Source organism: Bufo bufo, chromosome 5 (genome assembly GCF_905171765.1).
Source record: "Bufo bufo chromosome 5, aBufBuf1.1, whole genome shotgun sequence".
Taxonomy (NCBI): Eukaryota; Metazoa; Chordata; class Amphibia; order Anura; family Bufonidae; genus Bufo; species Bufo bufo.
Genome location: NC_053393.1, coordinates 83,529,039 through 83,552,519, shown reverse-complemented (window position 1 = coordinate 83,552,519; position 23,481 = coordinate 83,529,039). Strand labels below are relative to the sequence as shown.

General features: G+C 41.3%; 1 protein-coding gene across 5 annotated transcripts in view; it reads right to left on the bottom strand.

Annotated features, from left to right (window-relative positions):
* The window catches only part of RUNX1T1 (RUNX1 partner transcriptional co-repressor 1), a 142,751-nt gene that overhangs the window by 53,446 nt on the left and 65,824 nt on the right, over positions 1–23,481 (bottom strand). For all 5 annotated transcript variants that reach the window (XM_040432750.1, XM_040432753.1, XM_040432754.1 and 2 more), the window contains exon 2: positions 820–957. In XM_040432750.1, the coding sequence (XP_040288684.1) occupies positions 820–957 (138 nt within the window). The remainder of the gene's footprint in view (positions 1–819; positions 958–23,481) is intronic.

Below are 23,481 nucleotides of genomic sequence, written 5' to 3'. Positions count from 1 at the left end.
CATTCAAATCGGGACTATATTCCTTAATTACATTTAAATCTTGTATATTTTAGTCAGGACCAGTGTGTTCTAATTTTTTAAAGAAAATAGAGAAATTTCAATTAACTATTTAGACATTTCGAGAAGCATATCTCAAGGGCTTCTTTACTAGATGCCTTGATCCTAAAATTGGAAGTTTTTAAATTGGAGATCCCTCTTGAAGTGAATTTCCATAGCCAGGCAAGAAAGCTAAGGGCTCAAAGCCTTGTTGTCAGAGTCTATACTGAGGCACAAGGCATCCCCTATGGTTCCTTACTACATGTACCACTTTAAGGTGCCTTTATAGTGCACTGAATTACAGAGGCATTATCCCTTAGGCCAGCAGTCTTAGCTCGCAGTCAATTCTGGTGGACTGCCGGAGTTCACTGTATATCTGGCATAGCTGGATACCACCATGCACCACTGGATCACCATTCACTGTAATGGGATTCGGCTGCTTTCTGGCATATATGTAGCATATATGCTGCTGTAGTATTTTTTGGCCGGTTGAAAGCTGGCATATATGCCGGATACAGTGACCGGATCAGAGTGCCGGAGTTTACAATGCAGTTGAAGCAGACGTATGCCATTAGAGGTGCAGTTTTCATAAACTTCTTTAATTGCTGTATTATGGCTCTGTACAACTCGGATTGCATGGAGCCATGATTCGGCTTAGTGCATGAGACCATTCACAGTCCATATACAACCTGCCCCCACGAAGGACAAAGCTCCATCTGTCTGATGAAGGCCAGACAATAAAAAAGTTTCATTAACAGCCAAGAGGTTCAACTGTTTCCTTACATGTTGTGGGTGTAAATGAGCTTGTTCTTGGGGCTCCCTGTGTGGTCGGGGGAGGCGGCATTGTTGGAGGCGTCAGCCTGGATTGTGTCTTCACATCCACAGGTGAGTCTGGCATTGTGGAGCGCTTCTCAGTACGATCTACAGAAGAGGTAAAAAAAAAAGGTTAAATGTTATATACCACTAATATATACCTTAACTTTAGACATATACACAGTGCCATCCTGACTATTACCCCAGAACTCATCAAACCATGATCCATTATCTTTAAAAGATTGTTTTTGTCGCTGTGCACAGATGCTTCTTCAACAGAATAAGCATAAAAGACACAATGGCAGCTAAAGCCATAATGCAAGTATGGAAGAGAAAGGAAGGAAATGAAAAGGCGAGATGGTAATGAATCCCCCTACGGCAGCTCCGACAATCCAAAACCTGATGCTCTGTTCTACAGGTGAGCTGTTGGCAGCGCTCGGCATCCTCCCCGACTCCCCCTGGAAGAAGCACCTGCTGCCTGCCCTCTCTCCTGCTTTGTTTTGATACGGCTGCAAGTCTCGTGGCCCTATCTCCGACCCTATTTTCTCTCCTTTTCGTTCCGAGGTAACAATAGATAAATACCATATGTCACATAGTAAAAAGCTTTTTCTTCGTTTACACAGCGGCGGATTGTTTATACTTGTTCATTAGGGGGGAAAATGCACAAATAGTCCAGCTTATACCGCCGCTTAAAAAGAAAAGATTACAGGTGTATTCCAATTACTGTAAATATTGCACGCAATTCACAGCCCACCGTTCCTACAAGATCTAGCCATGTTATTAGAGAGAGGAGACTGCTACTTTAAATATGGTGGGGTGGGCAAGACAACAGAGAAGCAGACAGTGCAAGGTAGGAATGTAGACGTGCGGCGCTGCAGCATCGAGAGGTGCACCGTATCACTGCGTGCAAGCAAGGCTAGGGAATGGAGCACCAATAGCTCTGACATTTAGCCCCTATCCTGTGGATAGGTGATAAGTTGTCGTCATGGGACAACCCTCTTAAATAATATCTCTGGATACTCCTTTAACTTTTGTGTTGTGTCGTCCCTTTGCTATTCCTCTTGGAATTGGATGCATAAATTGACAACTGGGTGTTACCTTTTTCTCTTGTCCACAGGGTGCATCTGTACACAATTTGACACTTAGCATTGATTGGACAAGATCAGAGTTTGTTGGGATCCATCCCATTGACAGAGGGAATGGTAACGCCCAGTGATCAATTTCTGCAAACTCTAGAACATGTCCTGTTCTTGTCCATTTTGCAGACAATTCTTAGGCATTTTTTCAATGGGGCGTGTGAAAAGTGCGTGATGCACATGGACCACATCCGTATTTTGCGGAAATGTGATTTGCTGATGGTAAATTTTCAGTCACTTGGACCAGGAAGGGCTAATAAATCCCTGTAGTCGCTCAGCAGCATCTCCCCATGCAAGCGTGCTGCTGACCTGAACGTCATATGGAGGAAAGCTGCACAGATCCTTTTGCTTCTTTTTCCTTTTACTTCATTCTTTGTAGGTCAAGTTGGTTCAAATGAATAAACATTTGCATCATCATCTGGAATCATTAGCTGAAGGATCTCAGAAGTGGGCTGAGATTATGGCTGACACCTGTGTACTAGATTTTCCCAGTGAGCTATTAAACTAGAAACAACCCCAGCCCTCGACGGCACAAAGGATAAGTGTGCAGCTTGTGATGAAGACAGTGGCACGGGGCCAAAACGCAACTCAGAATAGGCTAATATTCAATTAAATAGGCAGAATCTGCAGACAGACAACAAACTGGACAACTGTGCTCATCCATGGTGTTACAACGCATGCAGTAGACCCCTAAGAAAAGGTACTAACACCATATACATGCAGCTGACAGGTCCAATAGTAATAATAAAACTCATCCTGTATTGTGTAGCTACTTATATTCCGTAATAATGTATTTTTCTTTTTATTTATTTTACTCACTCATATAGCGCTGACATTTTCTGCAGCAATTTACAGACAATATGATCGCTTGTTGTTCCCAGCGGAGCTCACAATGTAAATTTCCTATCAGTATGTCTTCAAAGAATGGGAGAAAACCGGAGTACCCATAGGAAACTCAAGAAAACTTGGGGAGAGCATACAAGCGCTATGTAGATTTATAATCTGAAGCTCTTACCAAGGCCACACATACAAACTCGGAAACACGCTGGAGCCATTGTCATCGGAATTCAATTAAAAAGATTTTCTAGGATTTTTTTTACTGATGTGTCACCTATCCTCTGGATATGATTGGTGGGGGTCCGACACCTAGGACCCCCACCGATCAGCTGTTTTAAAAAGACAGCAGCACTCCTTTGAGCGCCACTGCCTTCTCAACAGCTCACCAAGCACACGCCATATATTATATAGCGGCTGTGCTTGGAGAGCCCCTCCTAGGCCACGTGATCGATGAACGCATCATCACTGGCCTAGGAAAAGCAGAGAGAAGGCTGCGGGGGTCCTTGGTGTCAGACTCCCAACGATCAGATACTGATGACCTATTCAGAGGATTGGTCAATGATATAAAACTCCCGGAAAATACCTTTAAACATCAGAAAACCAGACAAATATGGGAAGAACATGCAGTCTATCTTCTTTTCATGGCATAGCCTTCAGTCTTCAAGTACGTCCGAACAGGGAAATTTCCTCTATCATGTATAGTTGTGTGACATTATTAATAAGACAATAGATTTACACACAGAGATTTGGATCCAGTACGACAGACCATCAATAGCACTGTGAGGAGGAGACCCCCTAAATGGTCTTGGGGCAGTTTTAGTTTTATTCAGTGTTTTTATTATAGTACATCTGGGTGATTTATTTTTGCTGTTACAGGTCCAGAGTCAAATGCCAGTTATTGGTGCTGCTAAAATCATGTCTTATGCTATGCCTTTAACAGTGTGAGCTCCCTGTGTATGTTATATATATGGGTTACATACATGCTCTATTATGTATAATAGTCATATTGTATATTACCATATGTAAAGTGTGTAGTACTTGGTATACAATACTCTAATATTAGCCATGCCCTTTCCTGGATACAATAGACCCTTAGATGCAATGATTGGTGGGGAATGACACCGTAGGGTCCGTTTTGAGAGCACGTAGATCTAGGGGCACTGTACTCCCCGTGTGGGCTAGTGGCTAAAGTACAAAAGGAGATGCCCTTCCACTCTGAGAGGCTGTGTTGGGTGTGTGTCTATGTGATTACTTTGACTCTGTGTAACGAGCCAGTTCCTGCTGAAGTCCACAGCCAGGGAGGATGCTGGTAACTGGTGCTATGGGTGCATAGTCTTTCCAGCTGGATTCCATTGCAGTCCATGTGGTAACACCAGGCAAACAGTGATTGAAATGGTAAAAGGAGGAGAGCATGGCCCACAGCAGGTCTTAGGGCAACTATGTCCTTGACCATCACAACGTATAACATTCAACAACTGTGCCTCTCATCTGAGACAGCTTATTGTATAACTGTACGTGGCCAAAGCATCTCTCCTGTGAAGGCCACCTTGGTGCTACAATGTCAACCTGCTGTCCTACAGGATTAGTAGCTGTTGTTTCAGCACCTACTGCCTCTGCCGTCCTACAGGAATGGTAGCTGTTTTTGAAGCACCTACTGCTCTGTGCCAATTATTTGTGACTTGATTATACCTACACTGTAAAAGACAGCAATCATCTGGCTGTGACTAGAAAGCAGGGGTGCCGGTGTCTGACAGGACATGGGTCTCAGCTCTGCATTGGCATTTTCACATTTTTGTTGTTCCCAAAAATAAACAATGCTGTTAACCACCTGGTATCCAGAACCAGGAGAAGTTTTATTGGGTGGGCCGTGTCCTCTACAGTGACCACTGCAGAAGAAATGTAGTATTACATTGCTGCCATTCAAAAAATTGGACGACCATGTAATTGATGCTTGGCCTGGTTCTGCCAGAATGGGAGCCACTAATAGTATTAGCGGCAATAGATGAGGCATGAGGAAGGAAACCTTCTATATGCTGACCATATGTCCTACTAGGACATATAGCATGGGACTGTCTAACTGCACAATATATAAAGGAGTGCTAGGGTAGATTAACATTACAGATTCTGCAATTGCAGAAACACAACACAAAAAGCACAAGTATACAATTCATTTTTCCATTTAAAACATTTCTTCAACATATCAGCTGTATGAACATACCCTTACAGCTGAGAAACTGCCAAACTGACTCATACAAAGGGTGGCTTTGCATGCTACAATAACATTTATGATTCTACGTCTGCTACTGTTCTCTGTACAATACCATATCATAAATCATAGTAATCACAAGTAGCCATTGCTCAGTTTTGCCAACCAAACAACATAGAGGAGTCCTGAGTGCTTCTCAAGACTGTCAAGTGACTGTATTTAGTTTTTGACCATCATTTCATGTTTACTTGCTGCAAAAAGTAAAGCGACGATCGCAATGACTCATATCATATGCATTAACACCACAGCGTGTAAAGCCATCCAAGCCTGCCTGTACACAATGTGGTCCAGCAGTGGGATCAACGTGACGGTGCCTGTGCATGCTATTAACAAACAGCCTGTACAGATGTGGCCTGGAAAGTATAGGTGTGGCTCAGCAATTAGAGTCGATCTGCATGTGGACTCCACTGCAGACCCGGGTGGTGTATGGGCAGACTTCCAGGGGTATTCCCATCTCAGACAGTGATGCTATATTGCTAGGATATGCCACCAATGCCAGATAGGTGAAGGTGCCACCTCTGGGACCCGCTCCTATCTTCAGAATGCCCACTCTCTCCGAAGTGAAGGAGAGCACATGGCACAATCACGGCCATGCTCCATTCACTGCTATGGGAGTTCTGAAAATAATGGAGCACTGGCTCGGCTATTTCTGGCAGTCCCATAATGGTTAATAGAAAGGAGGCCATTGCGGTGCACTCTCCTTCACTTCAGGAGCCCCCGTTCTTGAGATAGGAGCCATCAATGTCTGCAATAAGCCAACCCCTATAAATATCTGTTAATAAAAACGAATTAGTGTTTATTACTACTGATGATTGATAACTGACGATGGCTTGCCTCATCCAACCTTTGCTTTCCCATCAGCAATGGAATGATTTGCTTTTCAGCATAGACAGCAACAAAGCGAAGGGCGACAATTAGAGCACACCATCTAAATAAAGGCAAGTATTTCTCTCTTGCCAAAGAAATAAAGATAGGAGGACATTTGCCAGAGCTAGTTTGTAGATAGCAGTGGTCCATCTGGATTCCATTCTGCTAACACTCATGCTGAACTATTGGAAAAGACTGTCCAGATACCCAGATTAGAAACATGTGGGACCAGTAAAGGGAGGGAGTTGATTTCGGCTCATGGATTGCTGTACAGGAATAAGGCACAATGTGTATCCTCTAATTCAAGTATTTACGACAAAACATCATTCTGTCATTTGGACGGCACCCAGCCAATCTGTTTTCTCTTAACGAATTATCCAGTAAAAAGGCTGTTGTTTAGAATAAAAGCAGGATCTGCCAATGGAAAAAAAAAAAAGATGGCAGGACAATGGTGGCATAATGGCTAATATCGGTCATTACCACTCACCACAGTACAATAAATATAGCGCTGGCATGACTGACACACGCTCATTTGCTATTTTTGTGCTCCGCTCAAGCCAGTCTTGCTTTCAATGGACTGTGGTCGACAGCATGCTGCTTTTATGATACAATTAAGTAACACGAGTGAATATGTTTTCAGTTTCATACAACATTTTTTATTTTTTTTTTGGATGATCTAAGTTGAGAAAACAGAGGAATGGCAATGATTACGTTTTACTTCCACTAAGGAACTTGGCTGTCACTCAAGACCTAGCTTAGAATGGAGACTCGATTCTGACCAAGCAAGACTTAAACCCAAAGGTCATTTAAATGAAGCCAAAATAATACCATCTGCTCCTTGTTTTACATCTACAGCAATCAGTTCATGATGGAGATACATGGTGATATAATGGGTCAGTCTTAATCCCCATGCACACATACAACCCTCTGGTGAAGTGGAAGATAGGAATGGCAAATTCAAGAAACATGTTCCAAGCATGCAAATGGCCACAACCTTTGTTTTCGATTATAGCAAAGGGAAAGGAAATAAAAGTCACTCAGGTTTCTTCAACAGCAAAAAACATTCAACGTCAACTGAGCAAAAGAAAAACATCCCTGTCCTCTTCAAATGGACAATGTCCAGAAAAAGAGGACACCACTAAAGGACAATCAATCACTGCTGATGACAGACCACCTCTACTGACCCCTGTGGCTGATTCATGAGCAATAAAGTAGATGTTTCCATACAAAACGGGTTTACAAAAAGCAAATCACAAATTTACCTACTACAAAGATCCAAACAGTTCAGGAAGACTCCAGAAGAAATTTTGTGAAGTCTACCTCAAGGTCTGAAGGGGTAGTGCATGATGGGGTTCTCTGAACCCATGTGTCATGTACCATCCCCATAATTATGTCCTACATAAATGTTGCATAGACTTAGATAATAATAACATATTGTAAAAAAGGTTTCCCATAAAAAAAAAAATGGGAATAAAGGGGTTGTATTACAAGAGACTGCAATGTCATATCGCTAGGAAATGCCATCAAAGTTAGACAGGTTTGGACCTGCATCTATCTCCAGAACGGGCCTCGAAAAGAAAACTGTGCACCATACTGTGCACCATACATGCACAGCATGCTCTACATTCATTTCTATGGCAGTCCTCTAGAAACGAATAAAGTACACACCTTGCAAGTGAGCCACCACTTCATTCACTCCTATTGGAAAGCCGGAGAAAGCCAAGAAAGGCAGCGCTCAGCTATTTTCAGCAGTCCCATCAAAATTAATGGAGGGCAGCTGCACATGTGCGGATGCTCTCCAATCACCTCTGGGGTCCCATTCTGAAGGTAGGTGTGAGTCCCAGAGGTGGGACCCACACCTATCTGACATTGGTGATATATTCTAGCAATAAGCCACACTTAGACAAAACCAACCAGATAATCACAGATACAAGTATTATCTGTGCAACAGCTAAAGCTGGCCATACATCTCCAATAGCAGTCATCCGAATTCAACTGCAATTCATCCTGACTACCCCCTATGGTTTGGCCAAGCGTGCATGTGTTTCCAGTGGGATATTTCCAGTTCAACACGTCCTTCATTACCTGTTTGGGGAGTGTCTGTACACACAAATACACATAAGACAGTTGGCCAGTCCCTATTGTCTGACTTTGCTTTTATGTGTATGAGCTCCTTAAACTGTAGTCAGATATGTAAAGACTCCTTACATAGCCTGTTGTGTTTACATAGTAGGGCGATACAATGAGGCATGGCAGCAAAAGGCTCCTTGAACCAAGGCAAAATCTGTAACTATTTCCTAGCTACCATATGCCATACATAATCTTGGTGTTTTCAAATAAGGCACATGGGCATTTTCCCCCTGCTCCATACCCTCTAGAAACTGGGGCCTAGAAGTGACTGAAAACTCTGCACCCCCAATAGCTATACCCCGAGCTGAGAGTACTAGAATAGATCCTTACAAAGATGCTGTGGATTTGAGACAGAACAACTAATTCACTGGAAAATAAGATATTTATCTGTATTATTCTTTCCCCAGTTAGACAGTAACATGCTGAATAGATCCTTTGAGCTCAGGCCATTGCCTCGTTTATTCCATGTCTTTAGACCATGTAGCACACTGTTTACACATACTTGGAGAACAGATATCATTAGTTGTCTCTTGGGCCAACAGAACAGCCTTTGATCACACTCACAGTTGACATGAGTGTTGGGACCCAATGTAAAAATGTGTCTGGGCTCCGTCCTGTGTCTATTACCCATACGTGTTGCTGAGATCAAGCTCCTCATTTGTAATGAAGACTTACTGCAGGAGTCCAAGCAATGTAAAAGTAGTATGAGATATTTAATTCATCCAAGCTGCTTCTAGTGAAACAAGGTATCTGCACCGCCATAAATGCATGCGTTGTGTGTCCAGGGCAAAGGTACCATGGATGTTTACATTACCAAACAATGTGGAATATATCAGCATTTCAATGACGACTTTAATGTCAACTCTGAAGGCCTTTTTGCTTGGTTCACAGATGGAAAAAATATATTGCACGATATCCATGCACAGATGTCAGCCGTGCTAAACGTTTCCATATGTAAGCGGGGACCGGAGTTGCTCTTAAACAAAAAGTAAACATTTTAATATTTATGGTCTAGGGAATGTATCGACATCTGAAAAGAGTTAATAAGGGTTCCAATGTCTGCCCAGTGTTTTTTAATGTTGTATTCTTCTGATGACTACATAAGCAAATGTCCGCCTCTATCATTTGCCCTGCTTTTAGTATTGTTCTGAATTGAGTGTCCATTCTTTACAGACACTATATAACTAAACAGTAGAGATGAGAGTATCAACTGGACCCAAATTTCATAAAAATCTAAATTTGGCGATTCAATTCGGGCTAATTTTGGGGATAGAGAGAGAGAAAAAAATTATTTTTTTCTTTACAAAAATTAAGAGTCTAAAAAGAAAAGTGATGAGTCCTAGAAGACCTCAGAGTGCCATGCACTAATTTATAGGCAAATTGAGTCACTTTCGATTCGGGTAGTATTGATTCAGACCTGAATCGAATCGATCGACCAATACCGCCAAATCGAACCTGAATTAAATTTTGAGGGATTCACTCATCTCTACTAACCAGTTTACATAGCAGCATAAATTGATCAGATTTTTTAACTGTATATTTCCAACACAGTCGCAGATAAAATATATGATGCTATAATGAAAAAAAGAGGCCAGAGGAAAGCAAAATATTCTGCCATATTGTTAAAAGATTTGCGAACTAACACAGCATAAGCTCAAAGTTCATGTTTCTAATTTAAAATGGTGGTTCACTTTAAAAATTACCAGTCTTAAATCAGTTCATCTAAAGTAGAAGAAGAAACAATGTAGCCCAGATAATTTCATAGTTGCCCACAGACCCACAATTGTTGGCATTGTATTGAATTTTCAGAGACAATCCCAGCAAATTTGGCTCAATATGGCCTGAAAATGTAAACCTTACCCAATCTCTTACCCAAGTAGCCAGTCCCGGTGAATTTGAGGCATGTCTAGGATCGGGGCTGAAATACCCTAAATTTACCAATAGAAATGTTCGTAAGTAACAGTTAAAGCAGATTTATACTGCCTGACTGAGCAGGCAATTATCAGGAAGGAGCTGTCCCTCCCTGCTTGTCAGCGGAGGAAAGAGCTGCATTTACATACAGCAGTCATTTTGCCTATATTGAGGTGATGAGCGACAGTTACTGCTATTGCTCATCCTCATACAGGTTTAGGCCTCATGCACACGGCCGTTGTTTGGGTCCGCAAAACGGCAGCTTGGATGCGGACCCATTCACTTCAATGGGGCCGCAAAAGATGCGGACAGCACTCCGTGTGCCGTCCGCATCCGTTGCTCCGTTCCGTGGCCCCGCTAAAAAAATATAACATGTTCTTTTCTTGTCCGCGCTTTGCGGACAAGAATAGGCATTTATATTGAAGGCTGTCCGTGCCGTTCCGCACATTGCGGAACGCGCAGGGACGCCATCCGTGTTTTGCGGATCCGCGATTTGCGGACCGCAAAACACACCACGGTCGTGTGCATAAGGCCTTATTCAGTGGCAGTGGTCATGCTGGCACACTATAGGAAAAAGCATCAGCCTCTCTGGTGGCCGGGACCGTCGGAGTGCACATAGGCTGGTGCTTTTTCCTATAGTATTCAAGCATGACCACTGCTGCTGGATTACCACGTGGTCGTAACCCCTGGATACAAGCAGTGTATAATGCGATGGAAAATGATTCAAGCCAGCAAAGGAGGAAATATGGACAATCACAATTGAGACAACCCTTTAAAGTTTCGAACAATAGGGCACATTATGATCAGTTTATTTAAGAAAAAATAATGATAATAATGGACGTCCTTTTTCCTGTAACCTGACTTTATTCAAAAAAAATGTAGATTAATGATAATACATCATTTTATATACATTCACAATCCGTAAATCCATCATCTGCAAGACAAACCCTGGATATTTGTAAATATTTGATCAAAATGCTGAAAATCATCACTTCCAGGGATGGAAATGTAGTTTCCCAGACATTGCAGGCGGTGAACATGAACATATCTGGACGTGTTCATTGGAGCCTGAAAAAAAAACTATATTTATTGTAAGTACTTAAAAACGTCTCCTTAAATTGAAGGGGAGCAATGTGTTTTCGTAAATGTCATCTGAAGCAGTTTTTATTCTCTCCATATATAAATTAGATATCACACATCTCATGCCTATTACATGACCTCAGTGACAAGTCAGTGCAGACAAATCATCACAAACAAGCGGTTAATGGGGAATAAATATCCAGCAGAATATATTTTCTACCATAATTGCCCCCATCTTTTACTTCTCCTTTTTAATGCCTTGGAATAATTTACGGTTTTTACAGACAATGAGGACAGAGGAGTTGAGCCGGTTACTGCTCTCATAAGTGAAGTGGTAGAATAAAAGCTGGACATAGTTATGAGTACAAAGCCATGATCACACTTGTACGTGAAATACTGCTATCATCATGTAAAGTAGCTGAAATCAGTCGCTGATAGAGAAGAAATTTAATACATCTTCTATGCAATTGTTTTGTATTACACAAAAAGCATTTCCACTATAAGATAAAGAGCCTTCCCACTATCATATAAAGAGCATCCCCACATCATATAAAGAGTATTCCTACTATCATATAAAGAGCATTACCACTATTATATAAAGTGCATCCCCACTATCATATAAAGAGCATTCCCACTATTATATAAAGAGCATCCCCACATCATATAAAGAGCATCCCCACTATTATATAAAGAGCATTCCCACTATTATATAAAGAGCATCCCCACTATCATATAAAGAGCATCCCCACATCATATAAAGAGCATCCCCACATCATATAAAGAGCATTACCACTATCATATAAAGAGCATCCACACTATTATATAAAGAGCATCCCCACTATCATATAAAGAGCATCCCCACATCATATAAAGAGCATTACCACTATCATATAAAGAGCATCCACACTATTATATAAAGAGCATCCCCACTATCATATAAAGAGCATCCCCACATCATATAAAGAGCATCCACACTATTATATAAAGAGCATCCCCACTATTATATAAAGAGCATCCCCACTATCATATAAAGAGCATCCCCACATCATATAAAGAGCATCCACACTATTATATAAAGAGCATCCCCACTATTATATAAAGAGCATCCCCACATCATATAAAGAGCATCCACACTATTATATAAAGAGCATCCCCACTATTATATAAAGAGCATCCCCACATCATATAAAGAGCATCCACACTATTATATAAAGAGCATCCCCACTATTATATAAAGAGCATCCCCACATCATATAAAGAGCATCCCCACATCATATAAAGAGCATCCACACTATTATATAAAGAGCATCCCCACTATTATATAAAGAGCATCCCCACTATCATATAAAGAGCATCCCCACTATCATATAAAGGACATTCCCAATATTATATAAAGAGCATTACCACTATCATATAAAGAGCATCCCAACTATTATATAAAGAGCATTCCCACTATTATATAAAGAGCATTCCCACTATTATATAAAGAGCATTCCCAATATTATATAAAGAGCATCCCCACATCATATAAAGAGCATCCCCACTATCATATAAAGAGCATCCCCACTATCATATAAAGTACATTCCACTACATATAAAAAGCATCCCCACATCATATAAAGAGCATCCCAACTATTATATAAAGAGCATTCAAACTATCATATAAAACACATTCCCAATATTATATAAAGTGCATCCCCACTATCATATAAAGAGCATTCCCACTATTATATAAAGAGCATTCCCACTATTATATAAAGAGCATTCCCACTATTAGTTAAAAAGCGCCCCACTATCATATAAAGAGCATCCCCACTATCATATAAAGAGCATCCCCACTATCATATAAAGAGCATTCCCACTATCATATAAAGTACATTCCACTAAATATAAAAAGCATTTGAACTATTATATAAAAGGGCTTTCCCACAATTATGAATAATCACCAATAAATGTAAAACCATAGAGACATCCAATATGGTCACTATTAAAGTTTTCTCTGTCTAGGGTATTGTTGATTGGTCAATATGAAAACCATAATTTTTGGACGCAACTTTTATTTAATAATATCTCAAAGGAATACTCCAGCTAAAACAGATTCACTGTGTTAAGCCTACTGCTGCCCTGAGAGGGCAATGCATGACAAAGGGATTCCAATTAAAGTGAATGGGGCTGAGCTGCAATACCAAGCATCGCCACCATCCAATGGATGGCACTGTGCATGACAAGCTGCGAGGAGGCCACAGGCTTCTCAAACAGCAGATTAGCAGGGGTCCTGGGTCTTAGACCATGCAGATCTGATATTGATAACCTATCCTGAGCATAAGTCATCAATATTACAATTTTGGAAAACCGCCTAAAGGGGCTTCCATGACGTCATGAAAGATCAGTTCAGTGATGTTTCAGCAGTTGTAACTCAAAGAGAGAGGAGCTGCTCCCAGTTCTCAATAACAGACACGTAACTTACAGCTCCTGGTTCTCAATGTGAAACACTGTCCAAAATAACAAGGTCACCACATGTCATTCATAATACTAGTGTCTTTGTATGGTCGGAAAGGGGTTTGCATCCCCCAGAAGCTCTAGGACCCAGGTACATTTCCTACTTCAGTACCCTTGCAGAGATCCAGCTGGTCACTGGTGTCACGAATCTTACAAACAATGCTTCCTGGGAAAAGTTATGCAAATTAGCTCTCCTCCAGTACTTCCCAAAAGGTATCTTACTCAGGCAAAACAGTACCCTGCTCAGTACTGAGAAGGAATAAGAAACAGCACTGTCTACAGAGCAGTGTGTCTGGTATGGCTGATATCCCTGGTCAGGTTTTAAGGCTCTTTAATGGGTTGGAGGTGAACATTTCTATAGGTGGCACTAGGGAGTCAGTTTTCTTCTCTCTGGAGGAGAGCTAATTTGCATACGTTTTCCCAGAAAGCATTGCCTGTAAGACTCCTTAGAAGACCAACTGGATCCTCCCAAGGAAACAAGGACCTGGTTAGTTTCTCCAAGTTTATACACAGAGAGGGAACAACATACACAATGGTAATATATGTAATTGTTACTCTCATTGCCCTGGCTCTCCCGTTCTTCAGTCCATATAGTATAAAGATTTACGATGGCAAATGTGATGTCTCCAAATTGCCAGTCACAAGTTCAGAAGGAAAAAAGGAACTAACTGTCTAGAGACCCTAAGTGAGCGCAGCAGAGCAAAGACATGATAAATCTGGAGTGAACGCCAGCTGTATTATCCTCTGCACAATGTTCTGCTTTCACTGTAATAAATGGGACTTGTCTCATTAGATGTCCAGATGTTAACAGTACTGTTGGCCATCATGAAACATTTCAAGAATCTTGTAAGTGCTGACAATTCTAGCTTGAATTACCCACACGGCCTCCCACATCCCTTTTTAGAAACCTTAGCCTGTTATAATGTTTTGAAAAGTAAAGCGTTGAAGTAGCAGTAAAACATGTCATGTCTCAGCCGCTGGCCTTAAGGAGTAGCTCACACTTACTAGTAATGGCTTTGAAGCTTATAATAGTCTTGGCTCATTACGTGACCTTTTCTTAGACTTGTCACCAAATATGTGTCTCCTGTCTGAGTAAAGGGGGCGAAGAGCCCATAATATATAGAGATATATGACACTGGGTTCAGACATAGGAAACTGTACTGTCTTATTGGCAATATCCAAGATGTCACTTTTATTGAGCCATAAAACACAAGAGCACTAAAGACGCGCAGCAGATGAAAACCACATCATCATCATCATCAAACGTGCTTACATAGAAAAAATGGGATTCACCATTATATTCCCTGTACAAGATATAATGCTGTTTCTTGGTATCTTATAATCTCTTCTTTTAACACCTTGACCCCCAAATGGTTTAGTCACATTTTAATTCATTAGTTCTAATATGGAAAGGGCTGCCTAATTATCTAATATATGGGGGACCGGGTGGCTGTTCTATAGGTGCAGATGTGATTGTTCATTTCTGCTCATCTTATAGTTATCCTACCAAGAAGAATCTTCTCAAAGATGTGATTGTCCATTCTTGGGTTCCATTATTTTTTTAATCTAAATAGGTACAAAATTATTTGCCGGTCATTCATTTTGTATTACATCTGCATAGTGATTTGAGATCCAATATTCTGGATAGTCATAGAGTGCATTGATAAAATTCAGGCTACCTGCATCCATCACTAGGGGAAGCTTTTACGCTTTATTCATTAATTGCAATTTGTGGTACTTAGATATTGATGGCCTATACTTAGGTCATCATTAGCAGATCGTGTGTGTGTGTGTGGGGGGGGGGGGGGTGACAACTCCTTCCTCCCTTCCTGATCAGCTGTTTTGGGCAGCTATCATCACTGGATACTATACAGTGGACCGAGCCAGGAGCACAAGGTTCTTAGTACTGTATAGTGGCCTTAGATATTGATGGCCTTAGGATGGTCATCATTATCAGATTGTGGGGGGCCAACGCCTCCTTCCTCCCTTCCTGATCAGCTCTTTCAGGCAGCTAGCAGCACTCGATACTATACAGTGGACTAAGCCAAGGTTCTTACCACTGTATAGTGGCCTTTCTGGGGTAGTGCCGCTCAGCTCTTATTCAAGTGCATGGGAAGTGAGCTGCAGTATACCATTTCCAGAAACTGCACAGTGGACGGAGCTTTCCGTTCTCCTTACAGAACTGCCCGAAGGATCTAATGGGTGGGGTAACGGGTGACGGACACCAGTGTTGTTCAATCTGTTAATTTGTAGGAGCCTCTAAATAGTCCACGTGGGTAGTGATACATATATTACTTTCTGTGCTCTTCTATATGACCACCCATACCAATTGTTGAGGGCATCATGTAAATCCTGATTGTTCCATGACCTAAATCAACACGCAAGAGTCATAAGATAGAGTCCTATGGTCACACAGAAAAGACTCCCTTAATGGGCCTCGGACACCTGCATTTGTATGCTGTACATTTTAGGAATGGTTATGGTAGCCATTCGTATTCAATTAGTGTAAACTCTTCTGACTCTACGAAACATGTCGTATAATAATTATTTGCTTCCTAATCCAGACTTGTAATGCTCTATACTGTTTACAAGCATTACCGTACATGTTGATAGCCTAATCCCATTGACACTTATTGCTATAAATGACTCGGCTCCTTGAAGAATGACATTCGGATCATTTCCTGTTCATGTTTTATTACTATGTAAATCCACCAGACCAACCGAGACAGAAATACATCTATAGGCATCCATATGTATGAAGCCGTGTATATATAAATCCTGCTCTATATAACAAATACATGTCAGACCCTCAACAATTATGTGTTCAATGGTGTGAACGCTGTATTCCCTTCTCCTTGCATCTGGATGTTTACTTTGGCTTCATTATGAAAGTTATAAAACTGAAATGGTTGTCCCGGGCATGACGTTATGTATTTACTATGCTGCATATAATTATCCTGTGTCTTGTGAAGTACCAGAAATGACTGTAGAAAGGTTACAGGAACACGTCGGGGAAAGGTTGTACACCGTGTTATACTTAGCACAACTATATGTGTCTTCCTGGGGCTTTCCACATTGGCATGTCCATACTGCAAAAGATACGAGACCTGAGTGGTGCATGACCACAGGGATTTCAGGTTTTGTTTCTCATTGTGGAGACCACCACCTGGTGTATGGAGTCTCTTAAGCAATGTATCTCTTCTCCGTGAAAAAAAAACATTTCTCTAAAATCACCTACAGGTAGCCAAGGGGTAAGTCAATATGCGATGGGACCCAAAAACAGCTGGTTGCAGATGGGTTTCTCTTCCTTCTGGAGAAGACTCAGCTTGGCTAAAATCCCTAGTCTTGTTTTAAGGCTCTTTAATGGGTTGGACATTGACTTTGAGGGTAGCTACCTATAGAAGGCTTCATCAAAACAGTTTCTTCCTTCTGATGGAGAGCCAACTTACGATAAAGAGCAGCAACGAGAGACATGTAGATGGTGCCATGGTTGAGAGAACATGTAATGGCTCCAAAGTAGCATAATGTATTGCGATTGTCCATATTGCCTGGTTTGCTGTCTTGACTCATTTTTCCATCACATTATATGCTGCACGTTTCCAGGTGTTTTGACCACTGTGCAATCCATAGAGTAGGCCTGTCTGGTGGCCGGGACCATGCAGCAGCTCCCGTCCCGGGCACCTCGTTTTTGCGCTGCAGCGGTGGCTGTAACTCCTGGATATGAGCGGTGTATAATGCAATGGAAAAATGAATCCAGCCAGCATAAGAAGCAATATGGACAATCACAATACTTAAGTGCCTTGTATTAACTTTCTCCACATAATAAATGCCACTTACTGAAGTGAGACAACCCCTTTAAACACAGCGAAAACTATGTAATCTAAAGATGTAGAAGAAGTAAACGATCTCTATATTGATAATGGTGCCCTCATGTAACACTGCTTCATGAAATATTTATAGGCTACATGAATATTGTATACATTGAGAAAAATGTCTGCAAATGACTGTACTTGAAATATAACTGCAATAAAACAAGACACAGGGGCGACCACACCGCTTTCCATGTCACTGTATCTATAATATTACAGGCTGCAGATGGGTATAAAATTATAGCTTCCAGAATCAACAGGAAGATTTTAAAGCTTAAGACAATGATGACGATTCTCTCCCTGGGAATTAAGGTTACACTTCGATCTGCAGCTGCCTGAAACGCGTTTAGGCTTACTCATTTTAAAATATAATAAATATGAGCGTCTCTTCTGTATGCTAGAAGCTGTAAGCTATTATTTGAGCCATTAAGCTTTCCTTCCTGAGTCATCACTACATACATCTTTTCTTCAGACTAACTGTCCCTTTAAAATCCTGCCATCACCGGGGCACAGCAGCCCATTGAGCCCCTGGGGAGAGAAGCTGGATTAGTTGAGCGTTTTGCTGATGCACGGCTGGCTTCAGTCCTGAATTCCAATATAAAGACAGAAAATGACCCTCAATTATCTCTGCACATGTTGGTATAACAGCCCGCTTATCAATGGTAAATTGCCAGTTACTGTGAAAAATCTTATACATAGCATAATCCTGTTAACAATTGATTTTGGAAAGGTTGAAAAAAATAGCGAGAGAAACCTATATCAGAACAAATTTCTGGCACATACAATTTGAAGTCATTACGTATGTGGACACTGACAAAACTGTGAATCCTAAGGAAAATAACACTTCGAAGTAAGCGAATGGATTTTTTTTCCTTCACATTAAAAGAACTGGATCTTAGATTTGTGCAGTTTTATTTTGCTCTTTTGCATTTCTGCCATTGAATACGAAGTCATAAGGCAGAATACTAGGTCAGGTACAATTCTTCTGTAGCTAGATAGGACATTTAAGTAGCCAGTGGACCTGTGTATAAGTAAAAACAATGGGGCAAGATAGCGACCTTGGTATTGGGCACCACCCCATTGGGATATGATAGGCCTATGATTGCGTCTTTCCTAGTTTCTTTGATATCTCAGGCAGTTTTTCACCTTCATAAGTAGAGATGGGCCCCCTAAAGGTGGCCATACATATTAGATCTGCGTTTTTCAACTCCAATCATCTCGCTAGCCCAGCATGTCATGTTTTCAGGATTTCCTTAGTACTGAGCAGGTAATATCATCAGGACTTAACACAGGTATTCATTCTGTGGGATATTCTCAAATGATGACCGGCAGGTGGGCCTTGAGGACTGGAGTCGCATTAGATGAATGTCAGCTGAACCCGCTAATCCTGGGAAGACTTCTGGCCCAACCATCCAATGGGTACAGTGGTTTCCCGACTATCCCCCAACAGCCGATGATGAGAGCGAAGGGTCGGCATGTTGAATTTTTAACTTGCCCATTCGCTTGTACTCAAGAAAGATAATCTACGGTCACTCTCCCTATTGAGAAAACATGAAGGTCAAGTGATCGTAAACGTATATGGGGGATCCGGAGGAATAGCTGTCAATTAAATGAACATTTGGCCACTATCTATCTAAAGATTATCGCCAGCTTGAGTTGCTGGGCCCATACCCTGTTACCCTGTTCAGGTAGTTACTTCCATTCTAGTGATAATGTGCATCTAATAATCTCCATGAATTGTCTTCTAAAAGCAACTGAAGCATCAATTTCGTCATCTCAGTCCTGAAAAGCAAGACATAAGTATACAAGCCTAAAAATCATGTCCTCATCCACCAAAAATGTGTCTATTTTAATGGGAACAGGACAACATGACACAATATTGTGGCAGAACGATGTCAGCCTTATGCTAAGTTCACATCTGAGTTGGATTACGTAACCAGCTGGACCCCCACCAGTCAGTATAAATGGGGACCCCAGTCTACATCCTTTCCCCTGCCCCCGTAGTAGGGCAAATCAAAAATATATTGATACAAAATACTGAAAATAATAAAGATCGATATATATATATATTTTGCTAAAAATATTCAGAAGCTGTTACATCCTTCTATAAAACGCGATTATACGCAAAAGTATTTCAACCTAAAACTTGGTTGCAATGTATAGTATTAGAATATCAGTTCTGACAAAGAAACAGGTATAATATAATCCTAAATTACAAAGGATATACAAAAGAAAGGTGCACACATGCATTGAAATTCTCCTGAAGGAAACAAAGCAGTAGGTGTTTGTCTTATGAACGAGATGGCGAGCTCAGTCCTGGCACTGTAGCAAAAACATCATTGAAATTCAGAAGCAGCTTTCACGGGGAAGATGCCTCAATTGGTATGCAAGGGATGCTGTCTTGCCCTGAATACATTATGAACTGGCAGCATGCTAATATGCCGAGCTATCATAAGCACCAGATGGAACAGTAAGCAGTACATGTCCCATCAAGCCTTAAGACGATGTATTAATGTCCCCACTCAGGGTTTTCAACTGCAATCTTTTGCCCGGGTCTCTAGGCTTCCTTATTTCTTCACATTCCATCACCTGCTTCCTCTGTGCTGCTCCTGTCTCCTGTGGGCCTGGACCTGCCAGGTGGAAAAGAAAATGTGTTTTCTCCGTGGCAGACACTGCATGGGCAAGGGGAATACATAAAAGGCACACAAATGGTATTCAGGCACAACACATTCATACACAGCCTCTACTTGAATATATATATATCACACATGTGGCCCTTGAAACCATATACTTCAAATGTACACATGAGCAGAAAACTATATTGTGCAAAACACACACACATACACTAGAGCAGGGATGGCCAACCTGTGGCTCTCCAGCTATTATAACACTACACTCATAGCTGTAGGCAGTCTAGGCATGCTGGGAGTTGTAGTTTTGCAACACCTGAGAACCTCAGGTTGGCCATCCCTGCACTAGAGCATACCTGTACAAATGTGCATGCACATACATAGACATGCTCATGCACATACAAATGTATGCATTTACACATACAGTACAGACCAAAAGTTTGGACACACCTTCTCATTCAAAGAGTTTTCTTTATTTTCATGACTATGAAGGCATCAAAACTATGAATTAACACATGTGGAATTATATACATAACAAACAAGTGTGAAACAACTGAAAATATGTCATATTGTAGGTTCTTCAAAGTAGCCACCTTTTGCTTTGATTACTGCTTTGCGCACTCTTGGCATTCTCTTGATGAGCTTCAAGAGGTAGTCCCCTGAAATGGTCTTCCAACAGTCTTGAAGGAGTTCCCAGAGATGCTTAGCACTTGTTGGCCCTTTTGCCTTCACTCTGCGGTCCAGCTCACCCCAAACCATCTTGATTGGGTTCAGGTCCGGTGACTGTGGAGGCCAGGTCATCTGGCGCAGCAGCCCATCACTCTCCTTCATGGTCAAATAGCCCTTACTTTCAAAGTTTTCCCAATTTTTCGGCTGACTGACTGACCTTTATTTCTTAAAATAATGATGGCCACTCGTTTTTCTTTACTTAGCTGCTTTTTTCTTGCCATAATACAAATTCTAACAGTCTATTCAGTAGGAATATCAGCTGTGTATCCACCTGACTTCTCCTCAACGCAACTGATGGTCCAAACCCCATTTATAAGGCAAGAAATCCCACTTATTAAACCTGACAGGGCACACTTGTGAAGTGAAAAACATTTCAGGGGACTACCTCTTGAAGCTCATCAAGAGAATGCCAAGAGTGTGCAAAGCAGTAATCAAAGCAAAAGGTGGCTACTTTGAAGAACCTAGAATATGACATATTTTCAGTTGTTTCACTATTGTTTGTTATGTATATAATTCCACATGTGTTAATTCATAGTTTTGATGCCTTCAGTGTGAATCTACAATTTTCATAGACATGAAAATAAAGAAAACTCTTTGAATGAGAAGATGTGTCCAAACTTTTGATCTGTACTGTATATACATACAATTCCCTTTGTAAACATAAATACATGCAAATACACACCAACATATACATGCACACTTAGGGCTACTTTCACGCTTGCGTTGTGGTTTTCCGGTATTGTGATCCGTTTAGTCCTCATGAATTCTGAATGTAAAGAGAACCGTTCAGGATGCATCAGGATGTCTTCCGTTCCGGCTGTAATCCGTTTTGTTACCGGACACAAAACCAAAGCAAGCTGCAGTTTTGTGTCCGGTCATAAAAACGCAAAAAACGGATCCAGCACTGAAAACAATGTAAGTCAATGGTGACGGATCCGTTTTTTTTTTTTTTTTTTAGGTGCCTGAAAAACCAGGTCACCCATTGACTTTTATTGTATTTAGTACCGGATCAGTTTTTTTCCGTCTTGATTTCACACAACCGTATCCTAATGGAATGGATGCATCCTGACGTGCAAAGTCTAAACGGATCAGTTTAATTCCAGTATTGAGATCCTCTGCCGGAATTAACGATACAAGTGTGAAAGTAGCCTAACACACATTTACGCGCACAAAAAAAAAAAAGCATATACATATGAATGCACTCAACATCGGCATACACACATATGTACATACAAATACACACAGTTACACATACAAAGACGCATATGAATATGCATGCATTCATACATACTGTGGGGATTCGTTCTGGTAAACAGGATAAGCGGACGCAGTATAGAGGAGCGGACGCAGTATAGAGGAGCAGACGCAGTATAGAGGCACCAACCAGTTTGTAAACCAAAAGTTCAGTGTTTATTCACACGTTAGAAAGTTCACAGAACAAAAAAAAACACTTTCAAGCTAAAAAGTCACCTTGCAGTATTGGTGTCAGTTCACACCATGCGGCCTGTTCTGCCAACAAGAGTCTATCAGCAGGCTTTAGTCGGCCTGTTTCCCCTCACATAGGTCTCAGCCCTCCTCCACGGCACAAGCCTCAGATCTCAATACAGAGATCCCCTCTGCATGAACCCAGCTGTCTTTTAAAGGCAGCTAGGTGTTAACAAAAACCCGGACCGGCACCTGCGATCCAGTCCGGTGTTTGACCTTACCTGACTGCTAATTAGTCCAGCAGCACACACTGGGAGGAAAATACCTGCCTCCACATACAACTCCCTTTAGGCTCCATTCACACATCCATAATTCTGTTCCGCTTTTTGCGGAATGGAATTGCGGACCCATTCATTTCTATGGGGCCGCACTTCAGGGTCCGCATTTCCGTTCCTGAAAAAAATAGAACATGCCCTATTCTTGTCCACAATTGTGGATAAGAAAAGGCATTTTCTATTAAGTGCCGGCGATGTGCAGTCCGCAAAATGCGGAACGCACATCGCCAATGTCCGTGTTTTGCGGATCCACACACGGACGTGTGAATGGACCCTTACTGTGTCACAGTACACATATGCATAGACACACACACGCATTCACATGTACATACACACACACATATATACACACAGACAAACACACAGGCATTGGGAACAACTTAATAGACCAGCTATAACTTCAAAGCAACATCCTGATTTCATTTTGCTGGACTGAAGGATGGAGCAGAAGCCTCACACCTGGAAACACTTACATCTGCTGCTTTCTGCCCAAAAGAAGTAACAATACAAATTCACGATTCCATCTATATGTAGACAATATCCCGTTTAGCAGGGAGCAGAACGCATTTTTATTGAAAATTATTGTTCCCCAATTGATAATGAGAGGATCTGTACATTTTTCTGCCCCAAGGGAAGAAAGCTTCTGTTGATGTCTAACCATAACAATCTACTCATGGCCTGGAAAATTCTCTTACATCGCCCTCAATTCCCTATTCACTACAATAGGACTTGGCAAGAAGCCTAGACTACTATCACTTTATTACCTTGCTGCAAAAACCCTTAAAGTTCTTGGCAAAGCAGGTTTGGATACAAAGAAGCCAATCTTTCATCGTAAAAAGAAGTAGAAATGCACGTTACAGACACTACTGTTTATGGCAATCTACAGTATATTTTGCAAGAAGATCCAACCTACTGACT